General features: G+C 41.9%; 1 protein-coding gene across 2 annotated transcripts; it reads left to right on the plus strand.

Moving 5' to 3' along the window:
• Nucleotides 1-15304, plus strand: klhl3 (kelch-like family member 3). Of its 2 annotated transcripts, XR_013973813.1 has the most exons (16): nucleotides 1-125; nucleotides 1806-1940; nucleotides 3136-3242; nucleotides 3330-3451; nucleotides 6431-6593; nucleotides 6801-6910; nucleotides 9023-9139; nucleotides 9982-10131; nucleotides 10226-10343; nucleotides 11468-11665; nucleotides 12221-12322; nucleotides 12426-12554; nucleotides 12940-13080; nucleotides 13520-13663; nucleotides 13781-14337; nucleotides 14525-15304. XR_013973813.1 is itself a non-coding variant. In XM_080900925.1 (15 exons), the coding sequence occupies exons 1-15, from the start codon at nucleotides 76-78 to the stop codon at nucleotides 13807-13809; spliced, it is 1815 nt and encodes a 604-aa protein (XP_080757051.1). In that variant the 5' UTR covers nucleotides 1-75; the 3' UTR covers nucleotides 13810-15304. The 2 variants fall into 2 exon arrangements, 1 of the variants encoding a protein (XP_080757051.1); XM_080900925.1 differs by having other exon boundaries at nucleotides 13781-15304.
• Nucleotides 15305-16535: the final 1231 nt, after the last annotated feature.

The following is a 16535-nucleotide window of genomic DNA, read 5'->3' on the forward strand; positions in this document are numbered from 1 at the left end:
TCTGTGTATGCCAGTCTTGCGGAGTTACTCATCTTTCTAATAGACGATCTGCGTGCAGCCGGCCGCTCGGCGCTCATGCCCGCTGTGTTCTCTGACTCCGGGAGGATGGACGGTGTGTCGTTGGGGTGAGTTGGCTCATCGGTGGGGATTATGTTTTCTAAAGATGGGATTCAGGCTGCTTCTGCATCTGCTGGATGACATTTGAACCTACGCGATGTAGTGGCCAGAAACCCAACACGGACAGCTCGAGAGCTCGCTCACAGCACGCGAACTCGGGGCTAGCTGTGTTGACTAGTTAGCGCCCGTTAGTCAGCTAGCATCACTGGCTGCTCAGCTGATGGCAGCCAACCAAACCAGACTGTAGATAGTTGACTGAAAGTGGGTTGGTTTGTAATTATTTTTAAAGTAGCTTAGAATACGATTTCAGTTGATATCCATGGCTGTCATAAGGTTATATGTTGGTTAGCAATGCTAGGAGCTAGCTAACTTAACCCACAACAAACTTAAAATGAATTGAACAGCTTCCTGTTGATTTGGTTTTTTTGGACGCATGAAGACAAGCTTACCGTAAGCTGTTAAACAAAAACGAATTACCGGGCAGCTACTGGGACTTTTCAGTGCAGCATCATAAATTCTTCGAAATGCTTGATTATCTGTGGGTGAAGAGACGGCTTGTTTTGAGAGTTAAGATAGCACATCGTACAGTACATGCACGGTGGAGACGGCCAAGCACTGTTTAAATAAACAGCGGTTTTTCTGTCCGACACTATCAGATGTGCTTTCAGCTCGCTGCAGGTCACATTTGCTTGTAAATTAATATCCTAAGGTTTGGGCTGAAGCTTCGGGTCTGCATGCTCTTTCTCCCCCCATTTCCTTGTAAGCATGTGTGAGGGCTTCTTTTTCTGTGCAGTCCCTGTGTAAAAGAAGTTACCAGTAATATGCACATGCCATCTGTGTGGCAGATGTTTGTTAATCTTCCATAGCAAATAGGCACTAATTGCTTAGCTCGTTAAAAGAAATGAAACCCTATATATTGTGGCTGTTTTTACCCTTTTAAAGGATGCACTGACCATAAAATGTATCCAGCTTTAATCCTTAATAAAGGATAGGGTCAAAGAACACCTTTCCTCCAATCATCTTGAATAGAGCAGGTATCCTCAGTTAAATAGACATGCTTGAATGGTTATTTGGTACCTTTGGATTAACGCGAAGATGACATCCATCAGTCTAATGGATCAGCTTTGAGTATACACATACTCATTTTTTTGTAGTTTGCTTCCAAGAAGCCAGACTCTGTTGTTGTTGTTGTTGTTTTGATTGTCTTGAGAAATCCAAACTTTCTACTTAACACTAACCAGTTAACCATTCAAGGATAAAAAGGCACCTAACTCAAGGATGAGCCAGTGTTGTATCTACACAAAGACGTGACACAGGATCTGAGAGATGCATATGAACCTTCAGTTGATCTGTCCACTGTTTGCTGAAGCCTTATCAGAAATGGTCTCATTGGATATGTGGCTGTTCAAAATCTGTTCCTAAGGAAGGGAAATGAGGAGACAAGGCTGAGCTATGCCAAATTACATAAGAACTGGACTGTAGCAACAAGTTTTATGGAGTGAAGAAGCCGTATAAAATTATTTTTGGTTCAGATCATCCATATGTACAGAGGAGGTGAGGGGAGATGTACAACAGTGAGTGTCTACAGTCATCTGTAAAAGATGGTGGAGGCTTTGTTATGGTTTGTGGTTGCCTTTTGTCATCATCGCTATCCGCTGATCCAGACACCGCCTCTTATGTCTTACCAGTCTGGTTGCCACACCGGCCTCACCGCGTCCACCATGTGCCACCGATTCAGAAGAGGACACGGTGAATGGAGGGATGCACACCTTCAACCAGACGCACATGAGGAAAGCGTTTCAGTTGATGAACGACCTGAGGAGGTGCGTAGCTCAAATTGTGGTTTCTACCGTTTCGTTTTAACTTGAGAACGAAGAGGCCGTATCGAGTTTTGTAAGCCAGAAAGGACATGCAAGTCTTCGCTTGTTCACCTGGCTTGTCTGAAAATGTCAGTGCAGCAGTACATGACTTCTGCCTGAACTGAACTGCTGCATTTTTAAAGAAGCGACTTCAACTGCAAATCACTGTCGAACAGCTACTGGCAAACCTCTTCTGTTGGGTGGGGATGTTTTATTCTGCACATGCATGACAAAAACGACTGTGGGCTTGTTAATTGTGAAATGTGAACCTCAACACAACTGGCCCAGGTTCATGTATTTTACTGTGATATTTCATCAACTGGTGATGAATACCAGAGTTTTTGTACTTCAAAGGTGCCCCTCTTCCCTGGCTCGGCTCTTGAGTGCAGATTTAACTTCACATTTGTACAAAAAACATTTTAATAATTCTGTCTTATATTTTTGACGCAACTCAAATAATCCTTCCAGAACTCTCAATTGACAAAGCAACTGGAATGACCAGAAGCATTAATGCTTATCTGTTGCTCTATTTTGTGTTTATCGTATGTCTGTGACATATTTATGTTCTAATGTCAGTAATTCTTTTAGTCTTTATCGAAAAGTGAGTTAAATTCTCTTTGTTTCAATGATCGTGGCTCAAGAGTTGGGAGTTCGCCTTGTAATCGGAAGGTTGCCGGTTCGAGCCCCGGCTTGGACAGTCTCGGTCGTTGTGTCCTTGGGCAAGACACTTCACCCGTTGCCTACTGGTGGTGGTCAGAGGGTCCGGTGGCGCCAGTGTCCGGCAGCCTCGCCTCTGTCAGTGCGCCCCAGGGTGGCTGTGGTTACAATGTAGCTGCCATCACCAGTGTGTGAATGCGTGCGTGAATGGGTGGATGACTGGATATGTAAAGCGCTTTGGGGTCCTTAGGGACTAGAAAAGCGCTATATAAATACAGGCCATTTACCATTTAATCTCATAGTGTTACTGCCACATGTCTGTTTAGATTTACTTTCTAATAAACGTCGTGTTTGTAGGTGTGTAACATTAGGAAATTGAGTGTTTCTGCACAAAAATAATGACGAATCTGAAAATTGCAAGCGATAAAATCAGATGTCTAGTTATGGACATCGTCAGTTGAAGGTTCTCGTACATAACGCCGTCTGTTTGTCCTTCCTCCAGTAAAAAGATGCTGTGTGACGTCCAGCTGGTAGCCGGGAGCGTTGAAGTGCCAGCTCACAGGGTGGTCTTGGCGTCCTGTAGCCCTTACTTCTGTGCCATGTTCACAGGTACATGCACACTATTGTTGGTGCATTGTGTATGATGCTGCACACAGTTGTGTGTATGCTTAGCTGTGTGTGTCTGTGTGTGCGCAGGTGATATGAGTGAGAGTAAAGCTCACCAGGTGGAGATCAGAGAGGTGGACGGTCAGACTCTGAGAAAACTGGTCGACTATATTTACACAGCAGAGATCGAGGTCACAGAGGACAACGTCCAGGTGAGAATCCTAGATTTCCTTCCCGTTTCTGCTCTCTTATGGTGGCTTGTGTGTTCATTTGAAGACTGCTTGTGCTTTAAAACGACTCTTGTATATTAGCAGCAATAACATAATCACCTTTGCTAATAACGCCTAGCCCTGTAAGCTGGTCGTCTCCTCTGTTTAATGGTTAACAGTGGAGAAGTAAACATGGAGCTGCCTGGGGAGCTGCATATTAAAACATCATGTTATCACACTTTCTTTTTTCACACTTGTTTAACAAGTTAGATAATTATATCAAAGTGGTGCTGCTGCTGCTCCAAGCAAAACGATCGCAGCATAAGTCTGGCTCTTACAAAACATCCTTTGTTTTAAGAAGGAAATTTGTAACTTGCTGCCCTTTTCTTTATCCTGACCTTTGTTTTTGTTCACCAGTTTAAGTACAAGAAAGAATAACTGCATATTAATCCTGTTTGGGGTGGATAAAAGCTTTAATTTTTTTAAACACTGTTGCTAAACTATAAACTAAACACATATTTTGAACTGTCCTTCTTGGGGAAAGTGCCTCTATTTACCTGTTTTAAGACCTAAATTAATTTTAATAAGTGTTGCTCACAAAAGCATTTTAATGATATTATTGTTTTTGTTTCTAATCATAAATGTGTTTCAGACACAGCTGCATAATACCTGAAAGGGATTGTCGTCATTTTAAGTCTTTCCCTTTTATCAGGATGGTCCGATTGGCCGTGTTTGAGGAGCAGATGTTTACTACAGAGGACAAACACAGAGCTTTCTGTGGGGTTTTCTGCTGTGAAAGCACAGCGCTGAGGCTTTGGTTAGCTCGGTGGCATTAACCTGTGGTAGCTGCATTACTTCTCTCACAGCTCAGCTTGATCCAGCTGCAGGCAAGATACTTCCTCTGATTATTAGTGCAGGAAGTGTGCATGGACAAGGCAGGAAATCCTCCAACTGTTAGCAGCGTGCCTCGCTGATTGGCTCTCTGTGTGTGTGTGTGTGTGTGTGTGTGTGTGTGTGTGTGTGTGTGTGTGTGTGTGTGTGTGTGTGTGTGTGTGTGTGTGTGTTGACAAAAAAAAAAATCTGTCAAAAGTTGGATTTAGACTCTTTTTCTTTTCTTGAAAGTCAGCGTTTCTCTGTACTAAAAGTGTTTTTGTTTTGCTTGCAGCCGTGTGTGTTTTGGTGTGTCACAGCTGCTGTAAACAGAGTTTCACTGGGCCTGATGCTGTGTTTTAGAAGATGCAAGGCTTCGGGGCAGCTGTGTACAGGAAACAGAGGACACAGTGACAATACTCATTCAGTGGATGAGTGTGTGTGTCTGAAGAAACAGCGAGGTGTTGAGGCAGGCAGACACTGACCTACTTAAACTAATGAGTAGCTTTGTTAGCATCAGTTTCTCGGCAGTTCCCTAGATGCTTGTCACAAATGTTGAAATGGACAAAAAGCGGCACCCGTTTTAAAAACATAGCCGTAGCCAAAAAAATGAGGGCTGGTCTAGAAAATAGTTTCAAGTGGCCAAGGTCAGTACTGATCGAGCAGTAAGTGTTGCCAGTTGAATGTGTGCAAACTCTTATTTGGTCTTATTAATCTTTTTTCTTTTTCGTCTATCTTTATGTCACAGTGATGAGTTTAGCATAATATCTAGTGTTCTAACAATAAAATCACAATACAAACAAAAGCTGCAGAAGGCGGACTGGAGCCAGATTTTTCAGATAACTCTTTATTTAGGACTTTATTTATATCGTGTTGATAAAAAGCTCTTTTCTAGTTACCTTTATTTGAGCTGCGATAAACAGGGACTCGGTTTGGCGTGCCAAGGAGGGGTGAAAGCGCTCTGCTGTAAAGGATAAGGACTTGCTTTGTTTTTAACACAACAAAAAAAGGGAGGCAGATTTACAGTGAAGGCTAAGCTTTTCTCCCTAATTGCAGTAAGTTGCAGGATCTTCTTTAGTGGAAAGAGGTACACGTAACTGAAAATGAGTTGCTGCACACCCACTTTTACCTACCAAACAGAAGCAGGTTCAACAGGTTTATATAACAAAATCAATTTCAGGTACTTGAATAATGTTTCCAGTGTTCCTAACTTCAGCAGACATCAAGCTCTTTTTCTTTTTCACTTGTCTCTGCTTTGAGCCTTTGCTCGTACCGAGGCTGCCGTCTTAGTCCTGGCTCTGAGCTCTGGATAGCTTTAGCCTTTGTTAGCCTCAGTTAATGTCAGTGTTCAGCGAGATGAAGGTGATTTTAAGTGTCTGATTAGGTTTGTTGTTTCAAGTGTTTTTGGGGTCGTCGCCATGCGGTGTTGTGTATTCACGCCCAGTGAGAAGCTTTCATGTTGGCGCGTGGCTGTCAGCGTGTATGTGTTGTGCATGCATGAATCGGACTGGCTTGTGATCATATATGAGGTCGACTCTGGTCAGGACCAAGGACTATGGCTATTGGCTGATTATGGTCCCGGGCTGGATTTATTTATTTTTCATTGCTGGTAAAGAAAATAGAGGGATGAAGAATTGCAGAAAATTGTTAAATCCATGATGTTTGTGTTTATAAACTCTAAGTGGCAAGCATAGCTGACATGTTTGTGACCTTTCGTTTTAGAGGCTGTTGCACCAAGTTGAAAGTCTTGCAGGAAGTCGTTTAGTAGCTCCTCATTCAAAGTAGAGATCAAAACCAAATGTGAGTTTCTCTACTTTAAGGAGCTTGCAAAGAAAAGCGTCTGGACTTTTTTAAGTTGCTTGAAGACGATTCACCTCTCATCCGAGAAGCTTCTTCAGTTCTGTCCGATCCTTAAAGTTAATCCTACTGATAAACTTACCGGGTATCAGTTTGCTTCCTAACCTGAATGATGCGTTTGAGTTTGTTTGATTAGCTCACTGAATAACAGACCTGCTGTGCTGATGAAGTCTTGAGTTGTGTACACAGGGAATGGCTGTGGAGGTAAACTGCTAACTCAACTTTTTGTGACTTTTTAAAAAAAACAAATATTAGGTACTGCTGCCTGCAGCCAGCCTCCTCCAGCTGATGGATGTGCGTCAGGTTTGTTGCGAATTCCTGCAATCTCAGCTTCATCCCACCAACTGCTTGGGCATCAGAGCCTTTGCTGACCTGCATACATGCACACAGCTTCTCAACCAGGCTCATGCTTACGCTGGTAAGATTTTTGTTTTTTCTTTCTCTATTCGCGCCACATAATCTGTCACTTTGTGAGTTGGCTGATTTATGAGGTGTTTAAAATCTGACACGAGTCTAGGGAATACATTAGGTGTCTTGGACAGCAAAGACAACGAACATGTTTTCATTTAAGCTTCGCTTGCTGGGACAGTGTTTAATGTGTGCTGTGGATGTTTGTGTCTCTCAGAGCAGCATTTTACTGATGTGGTGCAGGGCGAGGAGTTTCTGAGCCTTTCTCTGCAGCAGGTGTGCAGCCTCATCTCCAGCGACAAACTCACCGTGTCAACAGAGGAAAAGGTCAGGCGTCACCATAAAGATAGAGATTTTTATTCTTTTTTTTTTTTTTTTTTTTTTAAAGATGCTTGAGTGAAAATGAAATCCATAACAGATTTTCACTTCAGTGATCACAAAATCTCTGAAGTAAAGCAGACTTCAGAAAAAGGGACAGTAAAAAAGAGTCATCCCACACTTGCTGTGTATGATGGGCTGAATCTGACAGCAGACGTATATTCCTGGGGATGGCGCATCTGTCTGCAGTTAACCTGTCAAACAGCAAGAGTTTGATGTAGCAGCTGTGTGACATGCTGCTGTCAGAGCACTGACAGCAAAGGTTGATTCAAACATAAACACGGGGAGTTGGACGCTGTCACGCTAACCATGAAGCGCCAAACAAACTGCATCAGCAGACACAGTCATTTAGCTCTGATTTACCTGCTGCAGCTGTTTTGTGAGTGGATTAAATGAAGTGAGTGGATTAACTTCTTGAGGTCATTGACTTTGTTCTTCCATCATGTGAGTGTTCATGCATCATTGAAACAGGGTTCCCCCTCTATTAACCTCTTAGTTGAGAGGAGAATAACCCAAATTGCAGTTTTTATTGCTTTACATTGTGCAAAAGTCTTGCATCAGCCGTTATTTCTTTATATTTTGCAAGGAAAATTGAAAATGGGTGCAGTGATGGATTGAAATGTGCAATCCTATATAAAAATACAGCATATAAGGCAAAAACAGAACTGGTATAAACACAAAGGAGCTTGACAGTCTGTATTTGCTATGATCACCTTTATTCTTAAACAGCCGGACTCTTAAAGAAATTACTAGAAAGCTTGTCTGAGTTGTCTTCAGGAGTAGTTCTCCAGGCTTTGGATGTTGGTGGCTGCCTTTTGTTCTGTTGTGTCAAGATGATCCCGCACTGCTTCAGTAATGTTGAGGTTTGGGCTCTGGTTAATCCAGTCCAAATTTAAATTTGGATTCATCACTTCATCAAAACCGCTGCCACTGGTTTTCAGTCCACTTCTCTTCCATGAGAATGGCTTCTTAACAGCCACCCTTCCCCTCACACCATTTCTGACGAGGCTTTAACAAACAACTGGCTCAACAAAAGGGCCAGTTGGGTTTTTGCTGGATTTTGTCTCATTTGTTAAGGACGTAACTTTCAGATAGTGATTTATTTGCTGGTAGTTTTTAGCTCCCAGTTGCCCATTTCTGCTATTTGACTAGTTTCCTCTAATCTTGGAAGTGCATACTGCCACAATAAGTTAGGTTTCCACCTAATAGCACTTTGGTATTTGCCCTACTGGTGGAAAAACACGATTTCTATGCACGTCAAACTGTTATCTTTGGTGTTTTTTTTTTGTTTTTTTTTTTTTTTCTTTCAAAGATTCAGCTAAAGAAATGGGAACAAATTGTGTTTGCATTTCTGACAGGCTTTCTAGTAATGAATTGTGTAAAGATGCGATTTAAAACAGTTTTTTTTGCTAGGTTGTTTGTTATGTTTAGAGAAAAACTGGTGCATCCCTTGAGTTGGGTGAGTCTTTTTATGCTACCATCGCTGGAGTCCTTTGTGCACAATGTGAGGGGCACGCAGCCCCCCCTTTGCTCTTGTGGAGCTGCCCTACAGGCAATCAAGAGATAAATGGGACTGAAGTGGCACAATGAATATGAATGTGGTGTGGCATGAAACTAGTGTCTGCAGCCTCTGTTCTGTCGATTGCTCCCTGGAGCGATCAGTCTTGAAACTTCACGGCATCTACAAAACAGGAAAGTCGTTGGGATTATGAGGTGTCGTGTATTTATACACTGGTAGTCTCACTGTTTCAGTCTCAGCCTGCACATTTCTAACATCCAGCAGCTTCCAAGAAAAATCTGTCACGCCCTCTTAACTTCAAGGGGATGGGATAAAATTGGGCTTGTGTCAACAGGTTTTGTTCCCAGTTTTAAAATTTTTGATCCCAAAAGTTTTCAAACTTTCACACACCCCTGAAAATGTGGAGTACTGATGTAGATAAGCACCTGTAAATACAAAGTGGGGCCAAACAAAGTAACTGAGAGTCTATGTAATAAACTGCTGTGGTCGCTTCTACCTCGGAGCAGTTTCTCCATATCCTTCATATTTTTCCTTGTTCTTAGGTGTTCGAGGCAATGATATCGTGGATCAAACATGATAAACCAGCTCGTCTGGAATACATGCCCAAACTAATGGAGCATGTGAGACTTCCACTGCTTTCCAGAGATTACCTGGTACAGGTAAAACGAATTCTGTTTAAACATTATCGGTCTTTGACCAACAGGGGACGGGGGTTAATCATGGCTTTCAGTCAGCCGTGCCATCAGATATAATTGAATATTCAAAAGAGCTTTTTCAAACCTAAGACTGCTATCGCTCATTATGTGAGCTAAAAATCTCCTCTGGCCAACCCACAACTTTGACCATCACACCAGTGTATCAAGCATTTCCTTCATTATGTTGTCCTTGATTTGATTGTTAATGATTTGCTTGTTTAGTTTCTCAATCCGCTTTACATTTGAGAGCCCCACTGTTAATGTGATATACAATAAATTCAGCTCATAGCTTTGTTTGCCGTACCTTGATGGCTCGTCCCAGTTGGGAATCGCTGCTCTACTAAGATGTTAGACTAGTTTCTGGCCTTTAGGTTGGATAACAAAGTCACTCCCACAGCTACAAATGGTTTTCATCACAGTATGTTAAGAAGAGTTGATGCTGAAATAAATCACTGTTTGTTCGTCTTTGTGGAGTACATTAGTCATCGTGTTTGTGGGCCAGCTGCTACAATTAGTGTGCCTACATGCAAATCTTTCAGCAGCACTGATTTTTTTTTTTTTTTTTTTGCTCAAGTCACACACAAGAAACCGGTTTCCCACGTAATTTTTTTTTTTTCTCTCGCCTCCCACCTGTAGTGTTCATGTCTCTGCCACTGTTGCCACATTTTAAACAGGTATTGCAACAACAGAGGGACTTGATGAAAGGAGTTATTACATTTAGAAATGCCTCCAGAGACTGAAAGGCTGAGTACTCAACAGAAATCTACTGTGTCTTCATCTTGAATGAAATCTGATCCTTGTTTCAGATTGTAGAGGAAGAAGCTTTGATAAAGAACAACAACACTTGTAAAGATTTCCTCATAGAAGCAATGAAGTATCACCTGTTGCCTGCTGACCAGCGTCACCTCATAAAGACTGATAGGACGCGACCACGAACTCCGATCAGCATCCCAAAGGTACACGCAGAAATGTGCCAAAGCTGAAGGTTTTTAACATAAAATACACGTGTGCGCTTGTATTTTCTTACTGTGGGTCTGTGTGGACGTGCAGGTGATGATTGTAGTGGGTGGTCAGGCTCCCAAAGCCATCCGCAGCGTGGAGTGTTACGACTTCCAGGAAGATCGTTGGTACCAAGTGGCCGATCTGCCCTCTAGACGCTGCCGGGCAGGTTAGTTCATTACTTGGTGTGTCTAGTGACATCTGAAAACAGCGGGTTGGATAACACTGCTGCAAATGCACTTCTGATGGAAAAATAGAAATAATGGCTGCATTTCAATCAGTTTTGGGGACTGTCTGCACTGTTCCCAGGGAATTGTGTACCGCCCAAACCTTATTTCTCACCTCTTATTTCTACATTTGTTTGCAGTGTGTTGGATGCCCTGTACTATGTTGACAGGAATATATGGTCTTATATACCAGGTTAAAATGTATATTATATAGGATCAATTTACGGTGCATTAATATTTCCTTATTTATCCACTTTTTAAGGTTTACATGTATATTTTTGCAATGCTGGTGGCTTGTGCTGCATTTATGTTCAATGACTAATCTATATACATGTATACCTGTACTAGTTTTGCTTTATCCAGATTACTCAAGCCTACATATATGTATGGACCAAAACTACTGACTCTGTAGTAGCAGATAAAACGGCCCCAAAAAGTTCTGTAAACTTATTATGGTTTTGGTTCCTGCACTCCAAAATAGGGCTGTTCGATATGACGATATAAAAACATCTGTCGTTTCATTTTACGCTATCGTTTGTTTCGTGATGTCGCAAAATAAACTAAACTGTTCACGGCGATATTTTTCATCATTTTGATGGTCACTGTAGTGGCTGTATTAATTTCTTAAAGTTCTCTCTTTCTCTTATATTTAATATAACCACACTACAAGCGCCTGTTTTTATGCGTTGTGGTTAGCAACAATGACGGTAACACCTTCGCGTGTCTGCTTGTTTATGTTCCACATAAACCTTTCACAATAAAGCGGGGTTATATCAGGATATGAGATTTTGGTCATATCGCACAGCCCTACTCCAAAAGCACTGAAAAAAGGAGAAACAATCAGTAGAACAATGCAGCAGACCAGCTGTGGTCTAGTAGAGTCCTATGAAGGAGGTTCAGCAAGGGTGTAACAAAGACTGTTAAAGATACAAGGATTCAAGACAGACTTTGTGCATTTCTGACATGTTGGTTTCTAAACATTCTTGTGGTTTCCTCATAGAAGCAATGACTTTTGGAATTTAACAAGCTATGATCTCATCCCCAAATTCTTTGTCTTGTTTCCCAGGTGTGGTTTCCATGGCGGGCCGAGTGTTTGCGGTTGGAGGTTTCAACAGTTCGCTGCGGGAGCGTACGGTGGACGTGTACGACGGCACAAGAGACCAGTGGAGTGCGGTGTCGAGCATGCAGGAGAGACGCAGCACGCTGGGAGCCGCTGTGCTGGGCGATTTACTGTATGCTGTGGGAGGCTTTAATGGAAGCATAGGTACACATAATGCATGTAGCTATTAATAGCAGTGGGTTTATGCATAATGTGCCTGTTGGTAACTCAAATAAACACATTTTTAAGTTTAGTAAATTTCAGTCGGAATAGATACATTTGTCACATTATTGCAGTTTGAGAACTATCACACATCCAGTTGCTGCTCACAGGGATCTCATTGCACTGCCTTCAATTAATATAAAAATACTGATTATGAACTGTTTATACTGAAGGAAATTAAGGTAAATTTCTATGCAAGTGAAGAAAAATATTTTCCCTTTAGAAAAAAAGTTGTTTTTCCTTGGTATCATCATCTGACTGTTCTTCTCATTTGATACATTTGCTTGTAGTGGCACAGCGCTCTTATGCTCTATTAAACCCCATTAAAACACAGGAGGCAGGAGATCTATTTTCTTCTCACAACACATCTACCAGCTGGGTGTAGAAGGCTCACAGACTGATGTGATAACGCACTCGGTAACCCTTTACCGCAGACCTTCGCTTCCAGTCTTTCCCATTTCTACATCTCTCCCTTCTTTCTTTGCATCTGTGTCTCAGGTTTGTCAACAGTCGAGGTTTACAACTATAAAACCAACGAGTGGACGTACGTCGCCTCCATGAACACCAGACGCAGCAGCGTGGGTGTAGGGGTGGTTGATGGTAAGAATGACTTGTGTGTCAGCTACCTTTTATGCCATCAGAATGAAAATCCAAGCTTTAAATATGTATATGCTGTTTTTAACCGGTTTGTGTTTATCTGTAGGTAAACTGTACGCAGTAGGGGGTTATGATGGTGCATCACGCCAGTGTCTCAGTACAGTGGAAGAATATGACCCAGTCTCTAATCAGTGGTGCTATGTAGCTGAGATGGGCACACGGCGAAGTGGAGCAGGTACCACACACTGTATCCTGCCTACTGTACATCCACACAGGGAGCAGCATCACAGCTCAACCCTTAGTATTCAGGAAAAATAGAAATTTCCATCAGTGGGATCCAAGCGAATGCTCACATGCTCTGATCATAATGTGTTGTGTAATATCAGTATTAGAAGCATCTAATCATCCCGCTCTATGATGGTGAATTGGCCTTTTTCTAACCATTTAACTGGTAGAAACAGCACCCCCTGGTGGACGCTAACTGCTTTGTAAAAATAATCTGAACAAAATCAGAACTTGTTTTGTTAAAGCTCTTCATTTGTGGTGAATTTGCACTATATTTGGGGTTTTGGAGGATTTCACAGTCTCCTGATATTTATTTAAAAAACATTTCTGTCCAGGTGTGGGTGTGTTGGGTGGTCAGCTGTATGCAGCAGGAGGCCATGACGGTCCTCTGGTGAGAAAGAGTGTGGAGGTGTATGACCCACAGACCAACACCTGGAGGCTGGTCTGCGACATGAACATGTGTCGACGAAACGCAGGTCAGACTGCGGTCACAGCATCTATCGATCTATTCATCGTACGCTCTGGCTAAAGCTTTATTTCTCCCTCTGAAAAGCTGATGACTGCCTTTCTTTTTGGTCCTTGAGTTATTTAAATTGTTACTAATAAATAACTATTCAGCTGCCGTTTATGGGTAAGAGAGCCATTTGTTAGATTTACATGTACAAATATTTACAATATTTTCTTGCATGATGTTCAGATTGGCTTTAAGATGTTCATGTACTCTACTGGCCTGTGCTTTAAAGATATTCGATCTGTAAGAGATGACTAAAAACCTTTATTCTCCTGTATTGCTAATAAAACATACGTAAACGTGGTGTACGCTGATTATTTTGTAAATTGGGTCATTTAATGATAAATGGGACAAATTTCCTGTGCTGATCTTTAAAATAAACATGTTACATTGCTCCCCCCCAGGTGTTTGTGCCATTAACGGGCTGCTGTATGTGATCGGTGGAGATGACGGGTCCTGCAATCTGTCCTCTGTAGAGTTTTACAACCCAGCCACAGACAAGTGGAGCCTCATTCCCACCAACATGAGCAATGGACGAAGTTATGCTGGTAGGTCTCCTTGCAGGCAGTATTTCTACAGTACCGGGAGAAATGAACGTGACGGGCTGAACACGTATTACCTGTTTGCAAATCTGCTTTCTCTGATTGGTCGTCTCGTTGTTTCAGGAGTCGCAGTGATTGACAAGCTGTTATGACGGCATCTGCTCCGCATCAGCGAACTGAAGCTCAGCAAGCAATCGGGAAAGCGGAACAAACACGAGACGCCCTCAGTCTTCAGCTAACGTGATCGGAAATGATTTTATTATTATATATATTTTTTTTTAGGGGGGTACATCTGTTTTGTTTTTCTTGTCATTTCAATTCAAGCTGTGTCAGATCCTGTTTGAGGGCAGTGTTGCACTGGATAAGAAGCAGCAGCCACAGGAGAGTGGGCTTTTTCAAATGCTAAGCACACAACCAGCAGCTGTAATAAGACTCAAAGGAAGGAAGTGATCCTAGTGGACCAAATGGAGACGTACGGTTTTCTTTTTTGGAGAATTTCCTGGAGAATTAAAGCTTTGAAACATCAGCTGAGGAAGGAAAAAAGAAACAACTTGACTCGATGGACTGCACGAAGGTTTCAGACTGCTCACAACATCGTTGAGGCGATAATCTCGACGCTCCAATGCTGGCCTGTGATTGGCTGCTGCAGGAACATCATTCACAAGATTATTGTAATCTGGGTGAGCAGTTGAGACCTTTCTTCTTCTTCCTTTTTTAAATTATAGGACTCACCCAGCAACTCTGCTCAACTTTATTCTGAGGAGTTGAGCTGGTTCGCCTCCAAGAATCCTGGACCCGGAGAGCTGCACAGTTAGTGTAAAGAATGTATAAAATATGCAAATTAAGAGTGATATTTAATATTTTTAGGGGCTCTGACCTAGGCCGGTTGATGGGACTTTGCTGTTGTCGACACACTACTGAAGCACTGATCACTTGCACTGACTGACGCAGAGCGGCGGAGCGGACACACCGACCGACCTCTCTCTGACTGACCAACGAACTTGATCGCTCAGCTGTTTCTGATCGCACTCACAGGAGCTTTTACATTCACTTCTTAAAGGCCAATAATTGTAAAAAAACAACAACAACTGTATGCCAGTTTGAATCGTAATCAAAAAAATGCTGGAGATGTTTTTACCGCTTAAGTAAATTAAGAATCGATCGTGTCAAAAATGCACTGTAGTAATTCAGCTGTAATGTGTAAAACATGCAGATTTAACATTTTATTTATTATTATTATTATTATTATTATTATTTGGTTGACTTTTATCACACAGCATTCATCCGCATCCAAGTCTTAGCATCATAATGTCACTTTGTGCCCCCGTCTGGATGATGGTGGGTGTCTTTTAGATGTAGATGACTGACTGGTGCCATGGCTTTTGATCTGAAGAGAGTTTTATAAAAAAAAAAAAGTTTTATGTAACGTCGACTTTTGTAATTTCTGTTTTTGATTTCCCTAAAATCATGACATAATGGTTAACCTTTCAAAGCAGTCTCACAGAGAACTATAAATACTACATAGTTCTTAAAATTTCAGACTTGGAGTGACTTGAATTTGCTCGAGATATATGAATGGATCACTGTGACTATTCCAGTTTGGGGTAGTGATCTGAAGAGCTAGAGTTCAGCATCAGGACAGCCTTTAACACTTTAACCTCTACACTGTGTAGTATCGCAAGTGGCTCGAGCCACGTGGTGCATTTAGGAGTCCATGTCACTCAGTGAGGTTAGAGGCTCTTTATTCCTTCATGTCCTCTGCTGTGTTTGAAAGCATTCACCACTTCCTATGTTATAGATCCTCAACGCTGATTAGATGAAATGTGTGTAAATTTCTTCTTATTTTTCAGGGCACTACTTAAAGCACAGATCGCACGCCGAGTTTTAGACACTTAACTAAAATGGGTGAAACTTTAGAGACATGCACTTGGCAGCAATAAGAGGTGATTTCAGAGCCTCCCATCAGCACTTGAACGCATCACCAAGTATTTTTGCTTTCTTAGATCTTTTCTTCACCTAAAAAATAAAACCTACTCACACTTGCATCTGTCTCGAGCAAATCTAAGTGTTTATTAGCGGACGTTCACATTGCTCTACCAGAAGCATTGGGATTTTTTTTTTTTTTTTTTCTAAAAAAACAAAGCTATGATAACAATATGCAGTTTCATGTAGATGGCAAATTAAACCCATTTGGTCATGATTATGGCGATTTTTATCGAAGCTTCAGGTTATAATGATGTTCTTACAGCAGATGTTATATTTTTTAATATAAACTGTGGATGTTGTGACTGAAACGGCTGCTGTTGTGAGTTTGTTAACTGTTCAATGTGTTCATGAAATGAAGCTGAGCTAATGTGCAAGAGGAGCTTAAAACTGACTCTGTGTGGAAATTTAAGGATGTTTTGTATGAAGTGGACTTTGCCTTCTATGGAAAAGTAGTAAGCAGCTGGTATTGAGTGAGCAAGTGCACAGTGGTGGTTTCTAATCAGCCCAAATGCATAACATTTATTGCCACAGTTGATGGTGTCCTGTCTGTCACACCAACCCTCTGCACACCTCCTTCACTAACAGAATCTTTTCGGAGAACTTCCTCCTTCCTGGCAGCTCCATGTTTAACATCCTTAGTCCAATATATCCACTTTCCCACCTCTGCACGTGTCCAAACATTCCAGCCTTGCATCACTAAGTTTGTCTCCAAATCGCTCAACCTTCTTCTGCTGGCTCCCCCCACCTCTCCAGGCTCTCTACTCTCACAACAGGTTGCAGTTGCCATCTGCAAAACTCATAGGCCAGGGAGATTCCATGATCCCACCCCAACCTTGAACCCGTCTGTCACTGCTCGCCACTATCTCATTGTCTTCTTAAATCTCCTGCACCA

This window comes from Rhamphochromis sp. 'chilingali', assembly GCF_963969265.1.
Source record: "Rhamphochromis sp. 'chilingali' genome assembly, chromosome: 13".
NCBI lineage: Eukaryota > Metazoa > Chordata > Actinopteri > Cichliformes > Cichlidae > Rhamphochromis > Rhamphochromis sp. 'chilingali'.